Here is a 26,712-nt window from a genome sequence, read left to right as displayed (position 1 = left end):
CACGTGGTACCTGTGACGTATTTCAAATAATGTTACCCACCCACCGCTAGTACTTTACAGACACTTTAAAATAAAATATAGATTCATTCGTTTGCGAGCAACGTTCCATTCTTACTTCTTGGCCCTATCCAACAAAACGAAATGTAATAAAAAGTTCTTCGTAGCGTCCTAGACGGTACTGCGTTTATGTATGGAATTTTTATTCTCTATAAAGAAGGGTGACAAAAAAAAATGGAAGAAATGGATGGGCGAAGAAAGTTTGCGAAACCAAAATTGATGATTCCAGCTATTTTTGCCAAAAAGCTCCAAAGGATTTTAAAATATTTCAAAGGTAAAGGTATATGAAGCGTAAAAATGAGTTTTTATGATAAAAAAAATATTATACCAATCCTTAAACCAAAGTCCTTGTTATCATTAAATACACTCATATTTTAACACGCTTTAATTACAAGGCCTAATTGCAACCGCAAATTAAAGATTAAAAAAGTTCAAGTAACGTAACATTGTACCTTAAAAGAATGGCATTTTTCTAAATATAAAGGAATTAAATATTAAAATTAAATAAATAATCTCTTACTACAAAATAATAAGCGTTTAATTAGTCTTAAAAACAATCAAGGACTACTGAGCCGCCATTGGTTAAGTGGCGTCTGATAAACAGAACTTCTTACCCCTAGGGGAGTGGTTGAATTCTCACAGGCTGAGAAGGGTACTCTAGTGGCATATTTATACAAAACCGTAAGGTCCTTGCGTGACTTTAAACCAAAATATAGGAAAAACATAATCATATCAGTACTACACAATGACCCCAAACACCAATATTCCCGTAACCCAAACACTGACGTCATTATGGGTCCATGTATAGCTGGCATCGCCTGGTAGTCTCTCCAAGCTCAGATATCTGGGAACCTCCAGAGGGGGTGGGACTTTTCCCGCCATATAAGTAAAGGCCAAGAAGAGGGTACATAGGAGACTAAAGCGAGCGCGTGCGTCATTGAGAAATCTAGCTTATCGACCACTCTGAAAAGGCAGAACCAATAAGGGGAGAACTGAAACAGTATCCAGTGGCGCCCCGTAGCAGTCCCGAGCAGATCCAGACCGGGTCAAAAGCGAGCTAAAAAACGCGCCAAAACCACTCAAAATCACGCGATAACCCCAAAGACAGAGTAGCCGAGCTAGAGGAAAGTCGCGAATAAACTGGGGGAAAAACCTCTTTACAGGCGGCGAAAAAACTTTTATATCCAGACATAAAGACTGACTGTATTACCGACCGACCGAGGCAAAGATCGCGTTACGCAAAATCCGTGAGTATCGTTTCCATAAAATTGATGCGATATTATTGTATAGTACTTTTATTGCGTGAATTTACGTTTTATATCGAAATGGGAAGTCAATAGCGCATTCAGTTTGCGATACTCAAGTATTTATTATTGGGAAATGTAAGGAATAATGCGTGTATAATAATAAATGGGGTATTTAATTAATGACTAGTGGAGATTTTAAATTTAAATGAATGTATTATTAAGTAGACGATCAATTTGTTCTGGTAAACGCGAGGGGGTAATCACTGGCAAACATGAGGGAAAGTGTTCAACTTATTAAATGAGTTTCAGAAGGTTATCTTAACATTTATGAAATTTAAATAAATGTGCTTTCCACGTGAAATATCCAAAAACAGAAATGTCAAAACATTAATTTTCACTTGAAATATCAAAACATTACAATTTTCACTTGAAATATCAAAACATTGCAATTTTCACTTGCAATATCAAATAAAAGGAATGTTAAGCATGGCAACAATTATTCACGTCTTTGAAAACATAAAAATAAAATTATACCAAGCTGACAAAATCAAAAATTCTCTCCAAAAATATTACTAAATTTAGGTAAAGATTATCTTCAAGCCCTAGTTTTTAATTTTTTTTTTTTGTTGGACCATAATTTGAGAATAGGTAAATACGATTAGGATATTGGCCCACTTCCAAAATCGCCTTTCCCTACGCCTTTGCTTCTAATGGTTCTAGTTAGCCTAAACAGAGGGACAGGAGAGAGGGAGAGAGAGAGAGTTATAAGGAGAAGCTTCGGCCCTTCGGAAGGGAAGGAATTTTAGGTCGACGTTTGAGAGATGTCGTCTCTTTAAGCCCATAGTTGACCTAAATAAACCCCTTAACTAAACGATACAAAAGTGTACAGTGTCAATCTACAGAGCTCTTTTTAATTGGGTCGACTAAAAATTTTAATTATGATTTATCCAACACTGAAGAAAAATTCTTTAACAAGTGCATGGGGAGTGAACTTGAAAACTACGCAAAGAGGAATGCAATGATTTCAAATTGTCTTAATTAAATTAGCAACCTAATTTTGATAGTGAATATTATTTCCGTAATAGTTAAAAGCAACATTAACCTATGCCCTTTGATTCTTCAAAATCATCAGATAAACCGAACCAAACCACTCCAGCTATAGTCAACTTCGCTTAATTGATAAAAAGCGCTATCAAGAGAAAATATGCAATTAGTAATAAATTAACCACGCTAATTTGCGTTTCCGTATAGAAATTTATCAAAGATTCAAACCCTGACTCTTCATAGAACCAACCGAACCAAAAAAAAAAGAATTAGGCGTGAAAATAAAAAGAGTAGATTATTACGTATTAATTCAAAGGCGCCCCATGATGCAACGCGGTTAATGATACTGGCTGGGGATTCTATTAAAAGGGATATACCAAAAGGATATATATAAAAAAGAAAAGAATAGAAGACGAGAACGAGGAGTTCTAAGGAAAAACGAAACGGTTTCCTTACAAAACCTCAAAGGAATTCCTTGGAAGAAGTTAGAACACCGTTGCGTTACTAGATTTCCGTTCCTAGGGACTTCGACTACATCCGCGAAAGTGAGAGAGCCTTCAATTATATTTGGTGTAACGGTATAAGAGCCCCAAAAGAGAGAACCCAAACGAAAAAGAAAGTCCATGCTCGAAATTACTTTTCTTTTGATCAGTCTCGGGCCGTCCCGGATAATATTGATTGAGAAACCCTTACCCCAAAAAAGAAAGAAAGTAAGATGACAGAAAGTGAGGGGAGGGGCATTGAGTACCGATAGGAACGCGTAGAAGCCACACAGGGAATACTCTTGGGTGATACTATGATATTTTGGGTTGAGATATGGGAGGAGGAGATGTCCTTTTACTGGCGTAACGTTTCTAGCGTCATCATGAACTTCCTAGAGTATTTTATCGTTTATTCTGCCGGTTTCATTGTCGCTCAACCTATTTTTAAATTCTTTTAATTGTCGGACACCCAGTCCCGTTATATCCATTGCCGCACTCACGCTGGTATTCATTACAAAAATTTGAATTAAATTACTTTATCTTTGCTTTTTGACTTAAATTCAAGCCCATGCAGTTCGAATTTAAATTATTATAAAAGACGTGAATAAGCATAAAATAAACCGTAAAAATTTCTTTTTTAACATAAAACCTTTGAAAGTTTGGAATTGATCGGGGGGGGGATTGTTAGGCCTATTTCCTTTCTCTATTTTCGTTTCATCATCCATTCTTCTTTCATCTCCTTGAGAGAAGTACATTAGCATCCATTAGAAACTTCGAAACTGATTCCCGGGAATTTTATAAAAACAACAGACACAAAAAAAATTAATGGAAGCTACTGATTTCGAAAAACTTCAATAGGCTGAAAGAAATTCTAAAACGGACACAGAGAAAAAAGACTTCAATGGAAAATTTTAATGATTAGACTTTCAAAGCCATCTGTAGTATAGTGGTAATTTAGCCCTAATCTTATTTGGATTTTTTTCGTCCCTTACTAATTAGGGGAAGCCTGAAGCTCGAATGAATCAGAGCGAAAGTAATAAAAGTTCATTAATGGAAGTATCCAAAAAGACAAAACCAAAACCAAATAAAAATTAAAAATAGCTGAACACGACTCGATAACAATGGTTTACTTCAAATTATGAGCTTATATTGGAAGTAGCGCCACGGGGGGGGGAGAGGCCTTGTCAGCTGTAGTTAGAAACAGACCATAAAGTGGCTAGCTTTTAGAGAATTTTTAGAGTCTTCCTAGCGGAACGCCGCGTAAATAAAGAACTAATTTGTAAGAAGGAGGTCTCGCTTCCACGCAGATGGTGGTAATTAATGCAACGTCTCAGTTTTTATCCCAGAAAGACGGCTTTTCGGGGCGAAAAATGTCAACACATGTTTTTCTTTTCTTACTTAAGCCTAACTTACATTACCACGATGTAATATTAATTTATTAAAGATATTAGTGACGGGTTTCGAAATAAGGCAAGTCTGTATACAAGTCCAAAGTATGGAGGACCAGTTTGCAAAAAGCCTTATTTCGAAGCCCTTGAATCGCTGAAGCCTCCATGCAGAGATTTCAACAAATCGAGCTAAGACTCAAATTATAAATGATGATTAACTGTTAAATTTTACAACCATCGATAGAAACGTTATTACTATTAAACTATACTGTTCAACTATTAGACCGAACCTCAAACAGACTCTATACTATAAATATTATACAATTTACGACGGCGTAATAAAAATTTCAGAACTAATAAAACTTAAGACTGAAAATTCGGTCCCAGATGACAGACAACAAAGGGACAGGCTCATCAGGGTGAACGTCGGGCGTAAAATTAACTCCCTTTTCTCAATTTAAAACTTTCTCGTTTTATCGCTGACGCTTCTAATTAGAAAGGGCCTACTAAACTAAACCAAGAGATGGGAACTAAACGAAGTAGCGGTACACCCGAGAATTTACACAAACTTCCCACGAGAATGAGTTTAGTTTCCTAAAGTATATAATCTCCTCCAGCCTATCGAGTCCGGAATTATCGAACGCTTTAGTATTCGTGGGATAATTCAGTAAATTCAACGTATTACAGGGGCTCAGGCTCAAAAGAGAAGAATTAAAAGATATTACCAACGTTAAAGGGGGAACATTCATCCCATGGCATCACCCCACTTTTTAATCAATATCAGATGAGAGAACTTATGACAGTTGACCTTTGAACTCAACTCCGACGTCCTCTTTTCTAATTGCAAAGAATGCTTGTCAAATATATCTTTCACTAAAAGGGAGTAAGGAAAACAAAGGGGATGTTCTTTGGGTGCACGATTTTGAGTCGAAAATGTTATATAACATTTTGCCGTTCAAGTTATGTTTGAAGTATTTTACGGATGACCACTTAAATTTAATTAAGAAACTGATTTAAACAATGATTTCTAAACATTTTTGGACGGTATATTTACGAGAGTAAAGTCCGAACCAATATATTTTTTTCAACAGGTTCAAAGACGACAAAGCCATTATTAAACAATGAAGATACAAGGAGTAGCGAGTCTGGTATTGGTCCTCCTGGCAATTCATCTAGCGGAAGCCGTTTCCAAGCCAGCGGGTACGTATCAACAATTCTTTCCTTATGTCAATAATGACGCGACACATTATTCGGTCCCAAACTGCAGGATGCTGCGCCTAGAGGGCCTATTCATTCAAATATTATATACTATACTTTTAAGGACAGAAACCAATAACAGTTGAAAGAAATAGGAGAGAGAAAAAAGAACATCCCATAGAAAATATGCGCCATTAAAATTGCCATTTCAAAAGAATCATGAATTATTTATAAAATATGAGTTCCGGACATTTTGTTTAGTGGATAGAATTTAAAATTCATTCTTTTTAGAAATCCATCGTCTTATACTTTAAAGGGAGTGTGAAAAGGATTTTTTTATTTCTCTACTAATTAAAAGACCAATACGCACAGTAAAACATTAAGGAAATACAGATTCCGAATGATTTTAAAATCAAAATTAGTTTGAGATTTCATGGATAATTTTAAATTCGCACCTCCGACCAATCGCGTAACGCCCTTGTTAATAAAATTTTCGTGGCACGCTCTATATCTCGCGCTAAATTTAATTTGACATTGAGCACGTGCCTCGGGAATTTTGTTAAGAAAAAGGCAAGGGCGTTACGTGATTGGTCAGAGGTGCTAGTTTCAAATAATCCATGAATGAGAGGTATTTCCTGGATGTTTTACTATACTAAGAAAAAATTAATTCATTACAAAATGGTGCAGCTCTACTTGATCTCGCTTGCGCAATGGAAAAAATACCAAAAAAACTAGGCCTAGAAAACTTTCCTTGGTAATTTTTTCTTTACAAAACAAGATATATTTCAGTATATAACTGAACGCGCATCAAAAGCTCGTTAAATTCGATGAATGAATATTCAATAGTTTTTTGTTGTTTTCGAAACTTTAGTATTTTGGAGAAGAAAAAAATAATTCTGGATTTACCATCTGGAAAGATGGTGTAAGAAAAAAGACTTATCTTCGGAAAAGATCATTCAAAGTAGGGCATGGTCAAATTTACGAGATGGTATTGAGTTAGAAGCGGGCCTCGGTTATCGACTAAATAAAAAGGAAATTGGCAAGTTTAAAAGGCAATTCACTGCATCAGACGTTCACAATTCGAAGTAAATCAGGAAATTTATTAACGAGCGGTTTAACGAAACTAGCGCGTGGAAAGGGATGACCCCGAGTATGGGACCGAAATGGGCTCCAGATTATCGCTCCGTACTTCACTTAACACGCTTCCACTTCGATCTAAACAGAACTTGGCTCGTTTCTTGGCACCGTATCAAGTCGATAAAAGAAATAGAAGCTAGTAGAGTAGAAAAGTGTTCAATCAACGCTTTTCTTTCACTTTTTTTCCCTTATATATCGCGAGTTCGCTACACACTCGGAAATAAAAAGGGTTTTTTCCGTTGCTACGGGTAACGGGGCAAAGCAATCATGGCCCGCCTGAACAGTCTGCCAATGACGTCAAAAGACAAGCGCGTGCAACGTCTATCGGTTACAAAAGCCAAAAAAAGGGGTTTCTTCTATCCGTATATGACGTCACTTTCCATTTCTGTGTTTATATAAGTCTGATTAATAGGAAAAACAGCGTGCCCCTGTCAGCCGAGACTAGGCCACGGGTTTTCTTCCCCCCCCCCTCGTGCAAACCGAGAGCTTGGGCTAAATTACTTATCGATTTGTCTAATTAGTTGCTTCTGGCGATATTAAGGTCAAAGGCAAATACAGGATCTCTATTCGGAATTCAGAGGCGGGTCTGAACGACTATTAGAGAAGCTACTATAGCGCAATAGGGTTTGGGTTTGAACCACATCACATCACATCACATCACACGCGAACCTGTTTCAAAATTAATGGATTACCCACCCTCCCATACACTTTTCATGGAACTTTGATATTTATATTTAATAAGTATTATCAGGTTTGTAGGTTGATTGTTGAGGATTTAGTACCAAACAGTTATAGAATTTACCCCATCAGAAGATTGATGAGCAGGAGAGCAAACAAAAATGGTGAGCCTCCCAGGGAAGAAATATAAGCCCCTAAAATGAATTCTTACATTTCAGCAAGTTTTACAAATATATCTCAGCAAAAAGAATTAACAGTGAATGAAAAAATTTGTATAGAGAAGCTCGGCGGAAGTTCGCTAGTCTTGTCAGAGCGTGAGGCTCTGTTTGTTTCATAGCTACTGCACGAGTCCATACATTTTAAAATACGCTCAACGTAATAAATCAGGACAGAGAAGTAATGGAGTTTTCTAGAACGAACATAGTTCCTCTATAAAATTCAGGAATAATAAAAACAAGTTGACGCCATGATGTACCGCGTACGCTTTTCGGATCTCGAGGTCGGAAACTTGTAAAAAAATATCCTGGTATTTCTCAAATACGAGAGGCTTAGAATGAGTCGAAAGTATCCGACCCCTTTCCAGTAAACCCCGTTGCATAGAGAAATACAAGCCCGTTTTAAAATTTAAAGCGGAAAATCTGAATTTCCGCACGTAAACGGCGATAAAATGCCATGTACCGAAATAGGTTTAAGTAGTTTTAAACTTTCACTACCGGGTGGGTACGTATACCAAACTTTACCGTCTGTCTATTGGTTTTCCGAGATAAAGTCACGTACGTTTGACTAAATATTAAAACTAATCCTACTAGAACGTGCTACTTAACGCGATTATGGTTTTATAGTCAATTGCGTAATTCGAAATAGGTCGTAATATTTTCTAGCTAGCGGGTTTGGTTATAATTCATCGATAATTTAAAAATATTTCGTATTATATCATATTTTAAAGCTGAGCTCCAATGATATAAAGGGTTGTACTTTGTACGACTCACATAATAAACCTATAAATATTTAACCCGCAATGAATGAATATTTATTTACATCACAAACGACTCAGGGCAAAGCAAACATCTAGGATGTCTGAACTACATGTTATTTCCCATTGCCCCTGTAGAAATGTTGTTCCTGCTGCACGCCAGTGCTCAGGGCAAAGCTAACTGCTAGGAGATTTGCGTTACATGTAATTTCCCGTATGAATGAATGAATGTTTTATTGACCCAAAAAATAATAATCCGTAGCCCCTGTAGAAATGTTGTTCCTGCCATACACCCGTGTTCAGGGAAAAGCTAACATCTAGGCGTAATAACAAATACTCAATAGTGGTCGCTACAATTATAATTTTTACGGTCTATAGACAAAGATTGACGGTACTACCGTCGTCTGATTAATACGGCAATTACCTAGCTTGAATACGACGTATAAATGGTCACGGGTGACCAGATTTTACGTGGTAAAAAAAAAACCTTGCAAAAGTCAGGAAATCAATATTTTTCAAAATTCTTAACGGACATCCAAAGATTGGAAACTCAGAACCACTCGAATTTTAAGGCTCCTTAATCCAATTGAATAAAAGAAGCTCCCACGAACTGAATTTTAAAGGAATTTTGAGGGAGTTGAAGTTGGCGGTAGACATAAGAGGCGGGAAGTTGGGCAACAGAAAAAAAGTGTTTTCCCGGTTCTTGAGGATAAAAAGAAACGACTTCTGCATCTGACGTCGCTTTCCCGCCTTAATACGTGAATGAAAACTAAGCCTTATACATTTTTCTTTAAGGATTACTTTTCCCTGGAGAAAATGGTATGTCCCGGCCTTTTTGAGATAGAAAAGAGAACAACCGAAAAAACGTCATGACAGAACACAAAACTCTTTTTGTAAAATGTAGAGAATGAACAACCACTAAGATTAAGAGGGATTCCAGTACACTATTTCTCCCGAAGCAATATATTTCTTTTATACCTTCTAATTCGGTCTTTTCCAAGTAGAGCCAATAGGCCAGGACAGATAGGCCAAAAAAGGGCTTGACCTAGAACATTTGAACATAAAGATGAAAATTGGTACATGGGTTGTTTTTGGCCCAACAAAAAATATACTAAAAGTCCCCTGCTGTAGAGCGCGAGCTTTCGCCGCCATCTTGGAAAATGGCCGCCGTGAATTCCAGCTACAATGTATTCTACGTTCTTCTTCAAAAATTATGAAAATTGGTACACATTATGAATGGAACCACATGAACATCATGGCAAAATTTTACAGCTCTGTGTTTAATAGTTTGGTCGCCATATTGGAAAATGGCCGCCGTGAATGCTAGGTACAGTATATTTCACCATGTTGTTGTAAAATTATGAAAATTGATAAGTATTATAATCAGAGCTGTGTGAATCTCATGGTAAAATATTGAAGCAATTAGACAGATAGTTTGGCCGCCATGTTGGAAAATGGCCGCCATCAATGTCATATAGATACAGTATATGGTTCAAAAATTATGAAAATTGGTAATTATTATGTTGAAGACCGTCTAAATATCATACTTGAATATTGAAGACGTGCTACTGATAGTTTGGGCGTCATCTTCGAAAATGACTGCTCGAAGTGCCAAATATATTACCTATATGTAAATTTTTTCGATATTTTTTTATTGAGTAGATGATTTTCTTGAACGTATAAAACGCCATAAAAATAACTTTTTTCGAGTCTAAATTATCGACCCATCTTCAAAAATGGTCCCTGAAATATTACTATCCTAAAATCTGGAAAAAAGAAAAGGAAAGCCATATTACTCGGATTTTGGTTATGAAAAACCGTTTTATATGGGGTATATACATTCTAATGTCGATAAAGATTAGATTTAAGACACATTTTTAACATTTCGTTCATATTTCTCGTCATCCTGAAGATTTTTTATTACGGCTTATACCTTGACAATGACCACACATTGCCCAGCAAGCTAATCCAGATCGTCTGCATTCACAGTTCTTTATACAAGATGTTCTGCAGACTGCAGGTACAAATAATGAGTGTTACAAAATCATCTGATGCCGGAAGGAGAATGGTGTGAATGGGATTAAATCGTTCCCTAGCTATTTTGGACTTGAAGATACGCTTGAAAAAAAATGTAGTTTTGCGGTGTCGGTTGTTGGATGAAGCTTAGCGAGATCAAATGAGGACTTGACACTATGTGTGACAACGGTTCCATTATACGAATAATTTCTACATAGTTGAAGCGTGACGTGTCAATTATCACCCTAAAAAAAGCGAAAACAAATCTCCCTTCGGCAGCAGCTATGGTTTCCTTAGATGCAATATGGTCATTAAAAAAGAGCAACAAATTTGTAAGATGTTGATTATCTGTCATTACTTTAAACCACGCCTCATCATTACCACACCCAGTTACAGCACGTAAATGAAAAAAGTGTTCTCTTAACCTTTTTAACTCAAAGGATTTGTCGTGGCGGAGGGGGCCCGAGTTCGGTGTGACGGTTCGGGAGTTCCTTGGGTTCGCCCTTGGTTCAGACCGTTCCTTGCCCCATTCCGTGAAGGTTTTGCCCGTCCGCTTCGCCCCCGCCCAGGTGTTGCCTTGGCTTGCCCCCGTTATTGGCAATCCTTTAGGGGTCGCGGATACACTATTTGTTTGGGCCGTATGGCACTTTTGTGCTTGGAGAGATCTCCCCCGTCCTCTCGAGTCTTCTGCTGCCTTAACCCTTCCCTGTTACCGACCACCTCCTGACTGGGCTCGCCGCTGACGGTGTCCAGCTTCTGTCACCTGCTCAAGTGGCGTTTGTTGGTCCCACTGGCCGATCCAGTGTACCATGAGGGCAGTTCCGCAGGTTCAATTTGGAATATGATGGGAAGGGGCGCTGATAAGGCCCCCAGCTATGTTTAGCGCCTAATCAAGGGTTATGACATGCAATTATTATGAAAAATCTTCAGGATGACGATGAATATGTATGATATGCTAGAGATCTGTTTAAATTCTAATCTTAAACAACAGTAGAATGTATAAACCCCATATTAAATCATATTCTCTAATCAACATGTTGAGAATAACAGCTTAGAATAACTTTTCTTTCTTTCAGAATTTAGGGCAATGATTTTCATGTTTTCATTTTTAAAGATGGCGTCGATAATTTCGACTTCGAGATATCCATTTTTTGTTGTTTATTACGTTAAAGAAAATCATCTATTCAAAAAAGGAATTTCAAAAAGATTTATATATTTGAAATATATTTAGCATTTCCAGCAGTCATTTTCGAAGATGGCGCCCAAACTAACAGTAGCACGTCTTCAATATTCAAGTATGATGCTGAGACGGTCTTAAGCATAATTATTACCAATTTTCATAATTTTTGAACCATATACACTATCTATATGACATTGATGGCGGCCATTTTCCAACATGGCGGCCAAACTATCTGATTAATGGCTTCAATATTTTACTATGAGGTTCACACAGCTCTGATCGTAATACCTATAAATTTTCATAATTTTCCAACAATATGGTGAAATATACTGTACCTAGCATTAACGGCGGCCATTTTCCAATATGGCGACCAAACTATTGAACACAGAGCTGTAAAATTTGGCCATGATGTTTATGTGGTTCCAATCATAATGTGTACCAATTTTCATAATTTTTGAAGAAGAACGTTGAATACATTGTAGCTGGCATTCCCGGCGGCCATTTTCCAAGATGGCGGCGAAAGCTCGCACTCTACAGCAGGGGACTTTTAGTATATTTTTTGTTGGGTCAAAAACAACACATGTACCAATTTTCATCTTTATGTTCAAATGTTCTAGGTCAAACCCTAAAAGTCCTGGGCTACAAGCACGTAATGCCTCTGAAGGTTATTTTACTGGTTTTTCCAAGATTTTTTAATATAATATAAAAAGGGGGGTGGAGGTTTAAGCGGGAATTCGCATTTTTATGGCTTAAAAAAGGATCAGTTTCATACTTTTATGGCTTCATTTTGCTGAAATGGGAATTATTATAACCCTTACGGCATATAGTTTTACTTAGTAAAACCGTTTTGTGGATAATAAAAGGGTTAGGTATACAGGGTGTTTCTGATAAGCCTGACATAAATTAAGGGCGATTTTGAGTTGAAAATGTAACTTCTATGTCCATTTTGTTTGCCTGTTTAAAATTATAACTATTCGTAAAATAATTCGTAGTAAAATTTACGTTTCATCTAAAAATGTCTGAGAAAAATTGTTTTAGAAACTAATTTCCTACTAAATAAATAATTATTTATTTCATATCACAGGCGAAGTATTAGACAAAGCTGTTGCGGAAGGCAATCCCGGAAGACCGGAAGATGAAGGAGACCGAGAGGAAGCTGATTTGAAAGAGGAGGCCAATTCCCGTCATAGGTCACGAATGGCCAATAGCGTTCCGCAAAAGAAAACAACCTGGAAAGGCGAGACAGATCGAACCCGAGACAACAATAACAACGAGGTTCGGAGATATATTTCCACTTTCTCCCTCTCTCTCTCTCTCTCTCTCTCTCTCTCTCTCTCTCTCTCTCTCTCTCTCTCTCTCTCTTTCTCTCTCTCTCTTTCTCTCTCTCTCTCTCTCCATCTCCATTGTTTTTATTTTGGGCTTTGGAAGCTGACTGCTGGCCCTGCCATTATTAAATGAAGGATTGGCTAGCGCTAGCGTAGCGAACTGGACAAAGGGGAAATCCTTAAGGAATAGATCGAAAAAGTCCAGAAAGAGACTTAAGATTGCAGCCCTTAGACATTGAGTTTTCTTTCGAAAAAAAGGAGATTGTAGGCGATATTAGATTGAATATCATATTACAGAGTAATAATAAACATTATATCATTACACGAGAAATAGTTAAAGTCCCTTATGACTCAGGCGTGTATTTATAGATTAAAACTTTGGTTTTATCTTTCGTATATATATATATATATATATAACCAACCACAAAGAAAGGTAATGACCCTTACTGTTTGTCCCTAACCCTTATCTACTACAGGAGAACGAATCCTACCGAAAATTCTCTGGAATCAGATACACACCTCAAGACCTAGCCGAATACATCATTAAAACTCGCGATGAAGAAGGCGTGGCATTAGCCATAGAAGAACTTCTACAAGAAGGCTTGGTATTATACTTAGTTATAAAATACGTTACAAGGAAACAACGTATATAACCCTTTGTTTCGCGTTAGATTCACAGAGACGAAGCCATACAATACTTGGAAAGCGTCAAAAGCGAACTTAGTAATATGAAACATCAATACGCTCTATCTCAGGAAGCCAAACAATGGAAAACCAATACGATGCCCTACCCAATGAAACAGGTAGGTTTAACTCAAGGGGTAAACCACTAGCGTGAATTGAATTGAACTGAATTGTACCGTATCTCAAACACGTGTAGGAAAAATCGAAACAATTCCACGCTAGAATGAAGCAAATTCAAAGAACTGGCGAAAAACGCAAGCAATTTTCCGCACCGTCTAAGACTCAAAATGTTGACTCTCAACAACCACCACAACAACAACAACAAACAGCGAGAAATCCGTCTATACACTTAAAGAACGAACCCAAATTAGAGGAACATGTTGTAAAATCAACAACGCAAGCGCCAGTTAAGAATAGCAGTCATGTTGAAGATGACCACAAGCCAGTTGCGACTGATAAGAGAGCTAATTCCGAACCTGTCCCCGATTCAAAGGTTAAAGAAGTGGCTAGTAGCGCGCTCTACGAAGAATACCTCTTGGAAAAAGTTATCTACCAGTTGGCCAAAGATATGTTTACTCAAAGTTTAATGAGAGGTCAGTTGGCAACTGTTGAAACGTTGGTACAGAGAAAAACTATAATTTGTTTACGCTTTCAGATGACGCGTCTGCTGAACAATTGCTGTCAAAATTTGCGTCATTCTTGGAAAGCGAACTTTCCCAAAAGAAATTCTCCAAGGCGACACAAGAGAAAATATTAGGTAAGTTTTAAACAAAATTAACTTAAATATATGATCACTAACTAATCACTACAATTAATATTATTTAAAAATAGATACAGTTTCAACGGCTCTAATTGAGAGTTTAAGAGAACGACTTTACAATGGAAACTGAAGACACAACTTCCGTATAAAAAAAAACCATTCCAATATTTCAAATCAACCCAGATAAAGAGACTTAAACCTTGGTGAAGTAAAAAAAAATATTCACAAAATTCATATCAACGACTGTAGTAGTTGGAAACAAAAAACCCCACTTCTCGAGCCCTCAAATATCATTATTCGTTGTTAATACTTCCGCTAGCCAGTGGTCAAATGTTAAGTATAATTAGGCCAAATTAAACGATTAAAATTAATGTCGAAAAATGAGGATAATATTTGCCCAAAAAATATTTGTCATATTTTTGTATACCAGGTACGAGGTTATAGTTAAAATTGATTAAAGAAATTTTAATTTAAAATTGATATGAGTAAAATGCCAGTAACGAAATCGGACCATATAAGTATACATATCTTTGACGGTAAGGTAAAGTGGGCGAATCATCAGATTGGGTTGGAAAATAGAATGTTAAAAACAGTATAATCATAAAATTCAATGTATATAAAAATTATGCACGTTTGTTGAGATTGTATGAAATAAAGTTGGAAAATATACAAAATTCCGATTACAATATTAAGAAAATCCCGTCAGGGATTTTCTATTTATACTCAATCCGAAATCGTAATGTTAAACTCTATGGAGCTTAACATTATGAGGTGGAAACATTTTCGCGACCAAGGGGGTACACTTTTTTCACAGCCTAACTTTACAGCACTAGCAAAGGCTGAAAAGGTATAGTATCTCATTTCTCGTAGTGTAAGGTTAACTTGGCCTTTTTGTATAGGTTTTAAAAATAAATATTTTAAACCACGCGCTAGCTCACGCGCCAGCACGCGCTGCATTTCAATTAAAGTTTCAATTCAAATCTCGCGCTTAATTTCACCATTTTGATTCTCTAATTAAGTTCACGTGATTTTTTTAAAACTCTTTGGGCCTAATTTTTGTCTTTGTAAGCCTAACGTTAAATGATTACAAAGAAATAGTTGAAGAATTTTTATAATTTTCACATGGTTTCAACGAATATTTAGCATAGTGTGTTTTTATACAGTGCATTGTATTATCCGACCATTCCAATTTCCGAATGTAAGTTACGATTTAGTGAAATACTATATAATTAGTCTTAAAAAATTGGACGAATGAGTTTCACTATTCCAGAACTAATTTATTCCCAAATAACGTTTCTCCCCAAAAAGGGACAGATATTATATAAAAACGAGTTTTGCTTCGCAGTCCTTAAAAAACTGCATTTATACACAATCCGCGGCACTTTTTCAAACCCACAAAGGGCCAGAAATTAGAAATTATTTTATGTATTGCAATTTGAAATTAAGTTTAATCGATATGAGAAATTTGGTTTTAATTGCATAGTTCAAACATTTGTTATGATTAGAAATTTTACAACAAAAACGGGTATAAATGCGGCGTTTCGGAACAAAGACCTAAATCAAGGACGATTATGACTCGAGTTCGAATTGAAGTTTAAAACTTATACAAGATGTAACAACATACATATGAACACCTTTTCTGAATGTATGATAAATGTCTGAAATACGACACTGTTTTTAAAACCACAAATCAGAATGAGGGACCTCATTTTAGGAGTAGTAAAGCAGGAGTAGTAAAGCGACATTTTACTCGAAATAAGTGTTATCTCTTCCACCCTGAAAAACTAAAATGTTAAAAGCTCATTTTCTATTTTTTCGCTTTAATTATTTGACAGGGATAAGTTTTTAGGGGAACAGATTCTATATAATTTCCTACGTGAAAATCTAAGCTCCCTTTATCTCGAAACGCCGCATTTATACCCGTTTTTGTTGTAAAATTTCTAATCATAACAAATGTTTGAACTATGCAATTAAAACCAAATTTCTCATATCGATTAAACTTAATTTCAAATTGCAATACATAAAATAATTTCTAATTTCTGGCCCTTTGTGGGTTTGAAAAAGTGCCGCGGATTGTGTATAAATGCAGTTTTTTAAGGACTGCGAAGCAAAACTCGTTTTTGTATAATAATACTATTTATCTGTTCATTTACAACGGCTCATGTATGCCTACATTTGAAGTAAAATAAGAACATAATTAATCCCATTCGAAAAACGGAAGTCTTAAAAGGTTTGGAAAATCAATGAAGAAATTTACCCACACAGCCCGTGTGATATGAAACCAATAAGCACCGAAACCTTAATAAAAACGACCCACAAGATGGCGTTTACTACTTAAAAACGCCGCCCTACGTAATGATGGTAGCCACTTGAACTAAAAAGCAGAGTGTAGTGTACTTCAGTGCCCTTTACTGGGAGGATCTTTGTCACAGCCTTAATCTCTCAAAACTACGATACCGTTACATTTTGATTTGATTGTTCGGGAACTTTGGTTGGTACTTGTACCAAGCACCATCGAAGGTTTGAAAAGGCATCTGAGAACATTGTTTTAAGATTATTAAAAAAAAAACAAAAATCGAGGACTATTTTCGTCAAAATCAAACAATGATAAGTTTGTTAAATAATGATCGAAGCCAAAGATGAATCTAATAAATCTAAAAGAAACGTTGAATGTGGCGTGAACGGAAATATAATTAGCATATTTCCGGCAAGGCTTAATAATTCGGACTCAGCAGCAGCTGTTGAAGCAGGCGGTGCGCGCAACCCGCCGTCGCGTCGCTCGCAAAATCCCTTTTACGGGTCACCGATAAACAATAACGTTGACTTGGAATGCGACGAAGAAGTATTTTTATTGGAAAATTCGAAATTAGAAATGATGGACGGCGAAGAAGATTTTAGCATTTGTAGAAGATGTAGATCGTTGACAGGCTCATTGAGTCTTCTAGGCGCGACGCCCCCTTCACATAACAGACCTCATGTCAGATGCAAGAGTTGCCTACCAAGGAACAGTGTCGGAAATGCGGAAGAAGGAACGGTTATAAACAGTGTAAATGAGGATCGAGATGATATTCCTTTCATACTGGTGCGAATTCTTAAATCGCGTTAAACAATTTAAACTCCAATTTAATACAACTTAATTGCAGAATGATGGAGAAAGCAGTGATGAAATTGATCATTGCCATTTTCAAAAACCTATGTCCGCTTCTGTTAAGAAAGCTCGACAACAGTTGATAATAAGCAGTTGCCTATGCGTGACATTCATGTTAGCTGAATTCATTGGTAATTATTTTTAGAAAATACCTATAGACTATAACCAGACTCAAAGAGATAATACAATTTCATTTCAGGTGGATATTTTTCAAACAGTTTAGCCATCATGACCGACGCAGCCCACTTACTAAGTGACTTAGCCAGTTTTTTAATCAGTCTTTTCGCTCTCTGGGTTGGTCAAAAAGCTCCGACGAAACGCATGTCTTTCGGCTACTACCGAGCGGGTAAGTTGTGTCAACCTTGCGCATAATTTAACTCGGAGATTTCCTTAAGACTAACGCGGTTTATTTTATCCAGAAATACTGGGAGCTGTAGCCAGTGTTTTAATTATATGGGTTTTAACTGGAATTTTGCTTTACATGGCTATCGAAAGGATCAGAAGTGGTCAATACGAGATAGAGGCTGATACTATGATCATTGTTTCAGGGGCTGGAGTTGCCATTAATATCATGTAAGCCCTTAATAAGTTAATATTTCTCACAATTACTATTAAAAATTTTCTATTAAGAATGGGACTAGTGCTTCATGGTTCCTGTTGCAATATGGCTCCTCATGGTCACAGCCACGGTGGTCTACAAAGCCACGCTCATAACCACTCTCATAGCTCAGAAAACATAAATGTTCGAGCCGCTTTTATACACGTTATAGGTGATTTGATACAAAGTGTTGGTGTATTGATAGCGGCATATATTATCAAATATTACGTAAGTATATCTTTCGATGTGATTGCGAGCCTTGAACTAATTCTAATAACACTAATATTAAATTTCAGCCAAGCGCTAAAATAGCGGATCCTATTTGTACTTTCCTATTTTCGGGGCTGGTTTTATTTACAACTGTAGCCATTATGAGAGATGCTGTATGGGTCCTTATGGAAGGTTGGTGTTTATGTGTGTTATATCTTTATTTGATTATAACGCGTATTTTTTAAATAGGCTTTCCTAGAAATTTGGATTACTCTGCCATCAAATCAGAGTTGAAATCCATAGATGGTGTAAGAGCAGCGCATAGCTTACATATTTGGTCTCTAACGACTGATAAAAATGCATTAGCAGTTCATTTAGCGATTGGTAAGGTCTGTTTACGCTGTATTAATTCCCAACTTACTAAATAACCCCTTTCGTTACAGATTCAAACGCAGACCCACACGTAGTTCTTAGCCAAGCTCAGTTCCTTCTTAAGAAAAACTTCATGATCCATCAGGCAACAATACAAGTAGAAAAGTACATGCCTGAAGTGATGGATACATGCAGAACGTGTCAGGGACCCGAGTGTTAACGCTAATCCGATATTAGTGCCTTTTCAAGAGTTTGTTTTTTTTATAAAGGGAATTAAAAATGTTTATATACGCAGAACTTTTGTGATAATATTCGTTTCCAAGAAATGTTTCTCCCCAATTAAGGAATACATTCTTGATTTTATACTAATTATAGATACGTCAATCCAGATTGTATGCCTGATTGAATAATGTGATACGACTAAATATATCGGGTCTATACGCAGTTTTAAGTTAAGACAGAATGTAAAACCTAATTTACGTTATCATAATATTACTATAATATATATATATATATTTTTGCTGGAAATATACTCTTAATTTCAATAAACGATTGTACCCAAGCTTCCCAAGTTATCAATGAACCCATACGTAACAATTTCCACTTACCCAAAGTCCACTGATCATGCCTACAGGTGGTACCACGTGGTCCTTTGTTCAAGCCTTTGTTATTCCCATCCTACTGCGTAGTCATTGTGAAGCCATCCACTGATGTATTTGATTGTTAAATCCATAGTTTACAAGTAATCCAAAATGTAACCGAAATAACTCTTAAAATATCATCAGTTTGTTTCTTAACACATTCGGATATGTTAAATCCTAAATAATTTAATTATTCAACCATTAAAACATTCAACTCCGGGATTCGCCGCGTTTGCAACGGTTTTCTAAAGCGCGAGCAGACTACGGAATAATAGGCGGGTGATTAAGTGCGCCAAGTGCCGCCAACCACCGACGGAAAAACAATTGGTATGAACATTCGCAGACTCGTGTATTGCGTAGAGCAGACGAAGACCAAAGTGAACCGAAATAACTCTTAAAATATCATCAGTTTGTTTCTTAACATATTCGGATATTTTAAATCCTTAATAATTTAATTATTCAACCATTAAAACATTCAAGTCCGGGATTCGCCGCGTTTGCTACTGTTTTCTAAAAGCGCGAGCAGACTGCAGAATAGGCGAGTGATTGAGTGCGCCATTCCGTTAACCACCGACGGAAAATTGGTATAAACATTCGCAGGTTCATGTATTACGCAGAGCAGACGAAGTCTAGAAAGGGAAAATTCCCCAATTTTCGGCTGGCAAATGGAAGATAATTTATTAATTAGAATTTTATGTGGGTTTTCTCGGGTTTTTCTCAGTTATTTACCTTAATGGGAGATTTTTTTCTTCCAACTTATCATAAGTGGGGTGCGCTTACTACTGTCGTCTCCAATGCAAATTATTAAACCCTCCTAGCTACGGGGCTGCGCGCCAAAAGTGACATATGACTGAGATGTGACAGTTCAAATTCGTAAGAATTAAAATGGCGACTGCTTGGCCGCGGTGGAGTTGGCAACGGTCGCGGAGATCGCGAAACAAAACGTTTTAAGGGTAATTAACTAATAATTAAAGAAAGAAAGCGCGTAATATATATTATGAAAGCCCTAGCTCCTTAATAATAAAAAAAAATGAATTAGCCCTGGAATTAAGTTATACTTGTGGTGCCAGTTTACAAGTTACCAAAGTATTATGGCTCCTTGTGTACATGAAGATGCCAACGACTTATGGATGGTCAACATGAAAGTCATTAGGTAAGGTTTAAGTTTATCAAACTAATTAAAAACTCTGTTTAAAACCTCAAACAAGTAGCTGATTTTAATATGCACACTTTTATACATGAAGCTCTTAAGAGTTTAAAATCTCATTTTTTTTTGTACAAGTATATAATATATATGGGATTTTCTCGTCATTGGGGGGGTTAGGGGTCATTTAAAATCGTGGAATGGGGGGAAGGGGGTTAGGGGGGGAATAACCTTTGTTTCAAATGATAGGGTGAATTAGTTTATGTTGCGACTAGAATATCCAATCATCATCATCCTGTTCATCATTATTTTCTACTAAATGAGTTTGATCATCCTCAGTTTCGGCCAAATCTTTATTAAAAAAAAAAAACACACAAAAGTTTCGTTACGTTAAATAATAAGGCAAAGTTTATAATAATTATAAGTACCTGCACTTTGAACTTTGCGAATGTCAACAACCGGAGATACAATGGCTAAAACATCCAATAAGGATATTTGACTCTTTTTAATCTGCTTTATGAAAGCGTGAGTCCTTAATTGCGCCGCTGTTGGTCTTTTATAAAAAAATTAAGTGGATTAATTAGCGTAGCTTATTCCTGATCAGCGCCATCTACCCATAGCGGTGACTTTGAGAACTACTGTAAGCGGCAAGCCAATCAGATGTCGCTAAAATCTGGTGACGTCATTTTTGGTAAGACCCCCCGAGAGTGCCAGTCAGTGACGTCACCAGATTTTAGCGACATCTGATTGGCTTGCCGCTTACAGTAGTTCTCAAAGTCGCCGCTATGGGTAGGTGGCGCTGATCAGGAATAAGACCGCTAATTAAGTTTCATGGGGGGTTTGGAGCAGACGACATATATATGCATATCTACCTCCTGTCAGGATCTTTTTGCAAACAAATCTGAATAAACGATTGGAAGGATTCGCTGTTAACTTGGCTTAGGTAAACGCTGCCATCACCTAGTTTGTGGTTTGATTCTACACTACTGTTTTTATCAGCCACTGAATAATCAAACTGTTAATTACAATTAATCTTCGGGTGTTTAATTATGGCCAGTAATTATACCGGGGCTCGATCTGTTTGATTCCAAGCATTCGGCACCGTGTAAATTAAGAGCCTGTAAGATATTGCCTTGGAGTTTTTCGAGAAGCATTTGAGTTGGTTTCACTTTAGCAAACGGTGACAATCCATTGGATAACTCCCAAACCGTCACTCCTAAGCTGTAGATATCCGACTTTGAGCTGTAACCAGTTAGATTCTGCAATTAAGAATGGTTTAGGTTTAGGTTAAGTTTTGTCCATTCATGATGAAAGACCATTTATACTCACTTGTCCGAGTAATTCGGGACTCAGCCAGTTTAAGTTTGGTACAGAGTCGTGCGGGAACGAATGAATGGTGGTTTGCCATCTTCCCTTCTTTAAAACATTGCAACAGTACCTCAGGCCCGTTAGTACAGCGTTACCGCTTGATGATATTAAAATATGACTGGATTTCAAGCTCCTTCCCCGCGACAAAGAACGAAACTGATATAAATTAATACAGATGAGGCCCATCGAACGCTAACAAACTCACCGATGTATGAACCCCCTTTTGTGTAGATAATCCAATGCCAATAATATGTCTTTTAAAATGAAACTTATAGCTATTTCAGGTAAACCATCGGGGAAGTGGTTTCGCATTATTGTTTTTGTGGACCCTTAAATGTTATATAGAGTTAGGTGGCGTTGCTTTGGGGAGGGGGGGGGAATATTATTTACCGTAAGAAAGCAAAGGCGTTACCGCCCATATTTCACAGTTTTTAACAAAAGTACACAAATATGGCAAAATGTTTTCATGCCGTAGCTGCCTATATACAATTATTTCATTCTAAAAATGAAAGAAATTTGTTTGTCATTCGTACATAATGACACAGAGGTGACAAAATAGAGCGTGTTACTTGGACGTAATTAAGATCTGTGCATTTATCTAAATCTATCCTTCGAATGGCCACGTGATGACCCGAAGGTATGTGCCTTGCCAAAGATATTTTGGCCGCGTTGAAAAAACCATAACCTGAAATTTAAGTTGGTTTGTCTAATTACCATATGCGAACTTTGCTACCGAAAGACGTTAACTTGTACCATGAATCTATATAACTATGAATATACAACTCTGTCATATGCCCCTTCTATCATGTCGATTTGGTTTGGGTGTTACCCTCCTAGCTTTGACGCGTTTGCTTAGTTCTAATAGCCAATCACGAGACAAGAGGAAGTGACGTTTCGAATTTACACACCCCCGGACTCCCCCTTCCTTCTCCCGCTCCTAACACTAGCAGACACGTGACTGATGTCTCCTTTCGCTAAGCCCCGCCCAAACCTCATCGAGAGGTTAGACAGCGTAACGCAGCTGTATATTCATAGTTATATAGATTCATGCTTGTACCTATCACAGCTAGTAAATCGTAATGATCCGAGTTAGCTTCGTATTTGAGCATATTAGAGTCTTTAGGCAAGAGAGGTATGGCCTCTGAGAGGTAAGACGCCTCTGACTAAAAGAATTAAATCAGATTTTTTGGGAAACGTGTCGAAATCGCGAGCGAGTTATATTATTACAAGAGGATGGTAAGATGGTTCCTCATGTGCTACTCCCTCTTCGGCGGAATCTATTTCTTGGACACTTTTAGTGCAAGAACAATCGGGCTAAAAGACACCAATTGAAACGAAACCCAATTAGCGGGGGGGGGGTTCTTTTTCAAAAGGACGATAGTCGAAGACAATTTTTTGATAAGTCATATTTATATCCTCACCAGACATGACATTGAATGGATGAATTTGCCTACGACACTCTGTTCGCATACGTATATGAATATTTCTCAGGTTTTTATATATATTTTTAAACTTGGCGCAAAATCTTAAATTCCACACGGATTTGTGACCAGTTATTATTTAATGGTATAAAAATAATTGATTTTCTTTGCTTTACGTTGCCTACATAGTAAGCGAGCTATAATTGGAACATTTTCGCAAACGTCAGAGCTGAAATAAAGTTAGGGAGGGTTTGGTTTTGTTTTGTTTAATTTTAAATAATTATTTTATCCGCTCTGTGCGATTATCAGTTTCGAAGAGATAAAATAGAAATGTCGCGAATCAGTGCAAAGGTTGTCAATGGCGGGAAACTGGAAATAAGTTTTTTAAACGAGAAATTGACCCGAAATCTGAACAGCCACCCAGCCAGCCGCGAGCTCTCTAATTAATAACCTAGTAAACTTCTAGGTAACTTTTCGGGATTAAAAAAAAATTATTTTAAGCGCAAAGGCCGTGTCGAAAAATTTATAATATCCGTAAAATTAATAAGATAATTAATAAAAACGAAACGCAGCTACCAAAGCCAAAATAATCAATAAATAAACTTACGTATTTTTCGAAAATTACACAAATTGCACATTCCCAGCGAAGAAGCCGAATGAATACCTTCCAACGCCCTAGTTCAGTCAAAGCCTCTATCGGCCATGGAGTCCCTAATTATCTCGATTTAATCTCGCCGCTAGATGGGGTTGCCCAAATATTTCTAATAGCATTCACTAGATAGCGACACCAATTTTACTCAAAACCTTCTAAAACACATACAGAAGCCAGGGAGGGCATAGACTTGTTAAAATAATCACCAGCTGGTGCAAAACGTGAGAGGAGGATGCTTGAACTCCGCGATAGCTGTTAATAAATTGGCCCGAAGCAATTGAACAACGTACATTACAGTAAATTGTACGAATTTTTAATTTTCGAATTCGCAAGACGGTTTTTGCATAATTATAGCATCAGTGTCATCTTTGACACGTGATTTGCGTGGTATAATCGGCGCGTCATGTATACGAGATATGCCTAGCTAATTATGCGCAATTATGAAACCTAACGCGAAATTGCCAGTGTTTTAAATTATACCCCGTCGGAATCGGATTTGCAATCGCCTCTCGAGTTGTTCAACTAATCAGTTTTGTAGCAGACGACCTTTTTTCATTTATCCCTCCATCAAAGTGCTCCCAGACCTCGGAACCAATCGTTGCAGACATCCTGAAAAACCAGCTGAATGGCAGCGGCGCTTTGCTCGGTGGTGGCTTAACATTTTTGCAAATGGGAGAGACAACGGAAAGGGGTGGCAAACGATTTACGCTGGGTAAGTTTCATCTCGTTATTTTTTGTCCTATGCACTCGAGAAATATTCTTTGTTTCTAAGCGGTTTTGAGCAATAAACGCTTTTGCATGATCGTTCTTAAGCCTGCTAGGGACTGAGTAGTGAGTACCGTTAGCGAAGCCTAGCGCGATCCTCTTGTACTAAATATCACCCTTGTGAAGAGGAGTTTTTAGTAGGCCTCGCGTAGTACGTGTAAAATACGAAATAATTCAACCCACCCCACGCTTTGCACCCCGTCCATTCCGGAGCTATTTTAAAAGCCCCATCCACATAAGAGGACCTGAGTCTAGATTTTCTTTTTTTTTGGGGGGAGCAATATTTCTAGACGATGTAGAGGGGGTGACCATGCATAGAAACTCCCGCGTAAAGTTGGGGTATTTTTTTCATTCCAACGTGGTATGCAGCAGTCTATACGCAAGAGGTCGCGTGGTTTGGGTGAGAGGTCATCGAGATATTATTTTTCGGGTGGAGCGGCGGTAAGAAACCGAGTAGCTTTGAATGAAGCGTCCTAAACCGGACCTAAAACGAGATTGGTATGCCTATTTTTATTTTTCGGCGAAATGTTAAACGCATTCCACTCCAATCGCTCTCTGGTTTTTTAAAAAAAAAATTCCCTTAAATTTGGAAATATAAGCGTGGTGTAATAGTATAACAAAGATTGCAAAATGTGTATGTTAGTAGTAGTGGTATTGGTTCGATATATACAAGCTGTAGGCCTATGACGTTTCCTTGTTATATGCAACATATCTATGGTTATATGTATGTCCAGCGTCTGCTCGCTCCCGACAAAATTTGAAAAACAAAAAGAAAACATTTTGAAATATTAGGGAAAAAGTCCTGGAATTTTGAAATTGCAATTAAAGTCTGGGACTTTCATTTGGTTTGGTTATTTTATGGTACTAGTCATTTTTAGACTGCAATATCTCTACATTTTTTTCTGCAATAAAATGGCAGTTGCAATAGGTCAGGGAAAATTTTGACTGTCATTGAATACCTAAAAAAAGAGTCCGCGCATGCGTTCATTTTCCCATAATATCCAAAACGTGTTTTTAAATTTAATAGATATTGCGCGGACAAGTGTTGCCAGTTATTTGTTAGTGCAATTGAACCACTATCAACAATAGACTGAAAAGCTTGTAGTTCGATTCAGATCGCGCAGTTACAAACATGAGATGCTCCAATAATAAATTACTGGCAACAATGAAACGTTGTTAAAGTTAAGAAACCTTCTAATGCACGAAGACAAATTATTCCATTTTTGCAGAAAAGAGATTTCAATCAAACCCCGACAGAAAGAGCAACATGATTCTAATAAGGCAACAAGCAAAAAAGAAGCAACTTGTAACGACAGTCAACAGGTCCCCTTGAGGGTACGTACAACATTGTCAATATTATTTTCTTTATATTTTTTTATTATTAAAAGGCGTCGGACAGTTCCCCATTAAACAAGCGTTGAAAATAGGCATACCTTAAAATAAAATATGCGCACGGCGGCGAAGTATCCAAACCCTTTGACGCGCATCGCCCCCGTGTTTCGTAATTAATGCGGAGAGGATCAGATTGTGGGAAAAGAATTTGTTCATTTGCAATAATAATAAGACTTTTAAAACAGGTTAAACGTCTTGCCCCCTTCGTACTATATATATAGACAAGAAAATGTCACTTTCAACCCAGCCTTAATAAAATTTCCCACGATACCGACGTAATAATCTACGCGTCCTTTAATTAACATGGGTAAAAACATATCAAAGGTATTTGACATATGATTTTTAATTCGCCTCGGAAACCAGTATGGTGGGAAAAAGAAGAAGCCCGCTTTTGCTTTCATTTAAATACTATTAGGACTAATTAATTTGTTTCAGGCAAATAAACCAATATTTGTTTGTGTTGTTCAGTAGTGTAATTGGCGCGATCAGAAAAAAACATCGCTTGCTTTGTAAGAATGAATCCGTAGTTAATAAGAAAGAAAACCATTTACGACAGCGACTGTAGAGTGTAGACCTAGGCTTAGTAGAATAGGCTTATTGGTAGTGCTTTTAAAAAGGCGCTAGAAAACAAAATAAAACGCGTGTATCGCACACACACGGACGGACGGTTCTAGATGCGAGTAAGTGACGCGTGGGCACGCGCAAAATCCCGGGAATTTTCCCTTTCGGCAGCAGCCAGCGGCTCCTGACTCCTTATTACGTCATCGTCTAATCCCCCTCCCTTTTAGGTTTATCCTTCCCACATTTTGCCCGGGGATTTGGAGGGGGGGGCG

The 26,712-nt window shown here is 37.3% G+C and overlaps 4 protein-coding genes across 7 annotated transcripts in view; 3 read left to right on the top strand and 1 right to left on the bottom strand.

Annotated features, from left to right (window-relative positions):
- Positions 1 to 1,001: 1,001 nt before the first annotated feature.
- On the top strand, positions 1,002 to 14,456 carry LOC149650646 (uncharacterized). 2 transcript variants are annotated; one of them, XM_089847216.1, is made up of 8 exons: positions 1,002 to 1,304; positions 5,310 to 5,418; positions 12,484 to 12,674; positions 13,201 to 13,329; positions 13,396 to 13,527; positions 13,605 to 14,001; positions 14,064 to 14,165; positions 14,240 to 14,456. In XM_089847216.1, the coding sequence occupies exons 2-8, from the start codon at positions 5,340 to 5,342 to the stop codon at positions 14,296 to 14,298; spliced, it is 1,089 nt and encodes a 362-aa protein (XP_089703342.1). In that variant the 5' UTR covers positions 1,002 to 1,304; positions 5,310 to 5,339; the 3' UTR covers positions 14,299 to 14,456. The 2 variants fall into 2 exon arrangements, with proteins under 2 accessions (XP_089703342.1, XP_089703343.1); XM_089847217.1 differs by lacking the exon at positions 1,002 to 1,304 and adding an exon at positions 5,120 to 5,189.
- A 2,102-nt stretch (positions 14,457 to 16,558) lies between these two features.
- Positions 16,559 to 19,058, top strand: LOC149650645 (proton-coupled zinc antiporter SLC30A2-like). The gene is made up of 8 exons (XM_089847244.1): positions 16,559 to 17,250; positions 17,312 to 17,447; positions 17,516 to 17,662; positions 17,736 to 17,889; positions 17,947 to 18,142; positions 18,211 to 18,316; positions 18,374 to 18,508; positions 18,568 to 19,058. The coding sequence occupies exons 1-8, from the start codon at positions 16,792 to 16,794 to the stop codon at positions 18,714 to 18,716; spliced, it is 1,482 nt and encodes a 493-aa protein (XP_089703370.1). The 5' UTR covers positions 16,559 to 16,791; the 3' UTR covers positions 18,717 to 19,058.
- A 1,269-nt stretch (positions 19,059 to 20,327) lies between these two features.
- Positions 20,328 to 23,209, bottom strand: Stlk (Ste20-like kinase). Of its 2 annotated transcripts, none has more exons than XM_089847248.1 (11): positions 23,071 to 23,209; positions 22,877 to 22,963; positions 22,707 to 22,812; positions 22,219 to 22,334; positions 22,040 to 22,148; positions 21,855 to 21,978; positions 21,611 to 21,782; positions 21,348 to 21,540; positions 21,154 to 21,283; positions 20,710 to 20,834; positions 20,328 to 20,632 (listed from the first exon to the last, which is right to left on the bottom strand). In XM_089847248.1, the coding sequence occupies exons 1-11, from the start codon at positions 23,080 to 23,082 to the stop codon at positions 20,553 to 20,555; spliced, it is 1,254 nt and encodes a 417-aa protein (XP_089703374.1). In that variant the 5' UTR covers positions 23,083 to 23,209; the 3' UTR covers positions 20,328 to 20,552. The 2 variants fall into 2 exon arrangements, with proteins under 2 accessions (XP_089703374.1, XP_089703376.1); XM_089847250.1 differs by having other exon boundaries at positions 22,707 to 22,797; positions 22,880 to 22,963.
- A 727-nt stretch (positions 23,210 to 23,936) lies between these two features.
- Positions 23,937 to 26,712, top strand: part of Atx-1 (Ataxin 1) — a 43,229-nt gene continuing 40,453 nt past the window's right edge. Inside the window, exons 1-2 of one of the 2 annotated variants that reach the window (XM_089847225.1) lie at positions 23,937 to 24,434; positions 25,717 to 25,822. The gene's annotated coding sequence lies outside the window, so the exon portion shown is untranslated. Of the gene's footprint in view, positions 24,435 to 24,855; positions 24,986 to 25,716; positions 25,823 to 26,712 lie in introns of those variants that run through there. The other variant, XM_089847226.1, reaches the window with a different exon arrangement.

Source organism: Phalangium opilio, unplaced genomic scaffold (assembly GCF_054372755.1).
Source record: "Phalangium opilio isolate 3A_F unplaced genomic scaffold, DU_Popi_V2 ptg000082l_1, whole genome shotgun sequence".
NCBI classification, from domain to species: domain Eukaryota; kingdom Metazoa; phylum Arthropoda; class Arachnida; order Opiliones; family Phalangiidae; genus Phalangium; species Phalangium opilio.
This window is presented reverse-complemented; position numbering and strand designations above follow the sequence as displayed.

Coding starts and splice junctions, on each gene's coding strand:
- LOC149650646 (XM_089847216.1), top strand. CDS start 5,340: ATGAAGATACAAGGAGTAGCGAGTCTGGTATTGGTCCTCCTGGCAATT. Junction 5,419..12,483: donor AGCCGTTTCCAAGCCAGCGG/GTACGTATCAAC, acceptor TTCATATCACAG/GCGAAGTATTAGACAAAGCT. Junction 13,528..13,604: donor TGCCCTACCCAATGAAACAG/GTAGGTTTAACT, acceptor AAACACGTGTAG/GAAAAATCGAAACAATTCCA.
- LOC149650645 (XM_089847244.1), top strand. CDS start 16,792: ATGATCGAAGCCAAAGATGAATCTAATAAATCTAAAAGAAACGTTGAA. Junction 18,143..18,210: donor CATATATTATCAAATATTAC/GTAAGTATATCT, acceptor ATTAAATTTCAG/CCAAGCGCTAAAATAGCGGA. Junction 18,317..18,373: donor TGTATGGGTCCTTATGGAAG/GTTGGTGTTTAT, acceptor TTTTTTAAATAG/GCTTTCCTAGAAATTTGGAT.
- Stlk (XM_089847248.1), bottom strand. Junction 22,335..22,706: donor CGATTTACTAGCTGTGATAG/GTACAAGCATGA, acceptor CTTAAATTTCAG/GTTATGGTTTTTTCAACGCG. Junction 21,783..21,854: donor AAAAGGGGGTTCATACATCG/GTGAGTTTGTTA, acceptor GTCGCGGGGAAG/GAGCTTGAAATCCAGTCATA.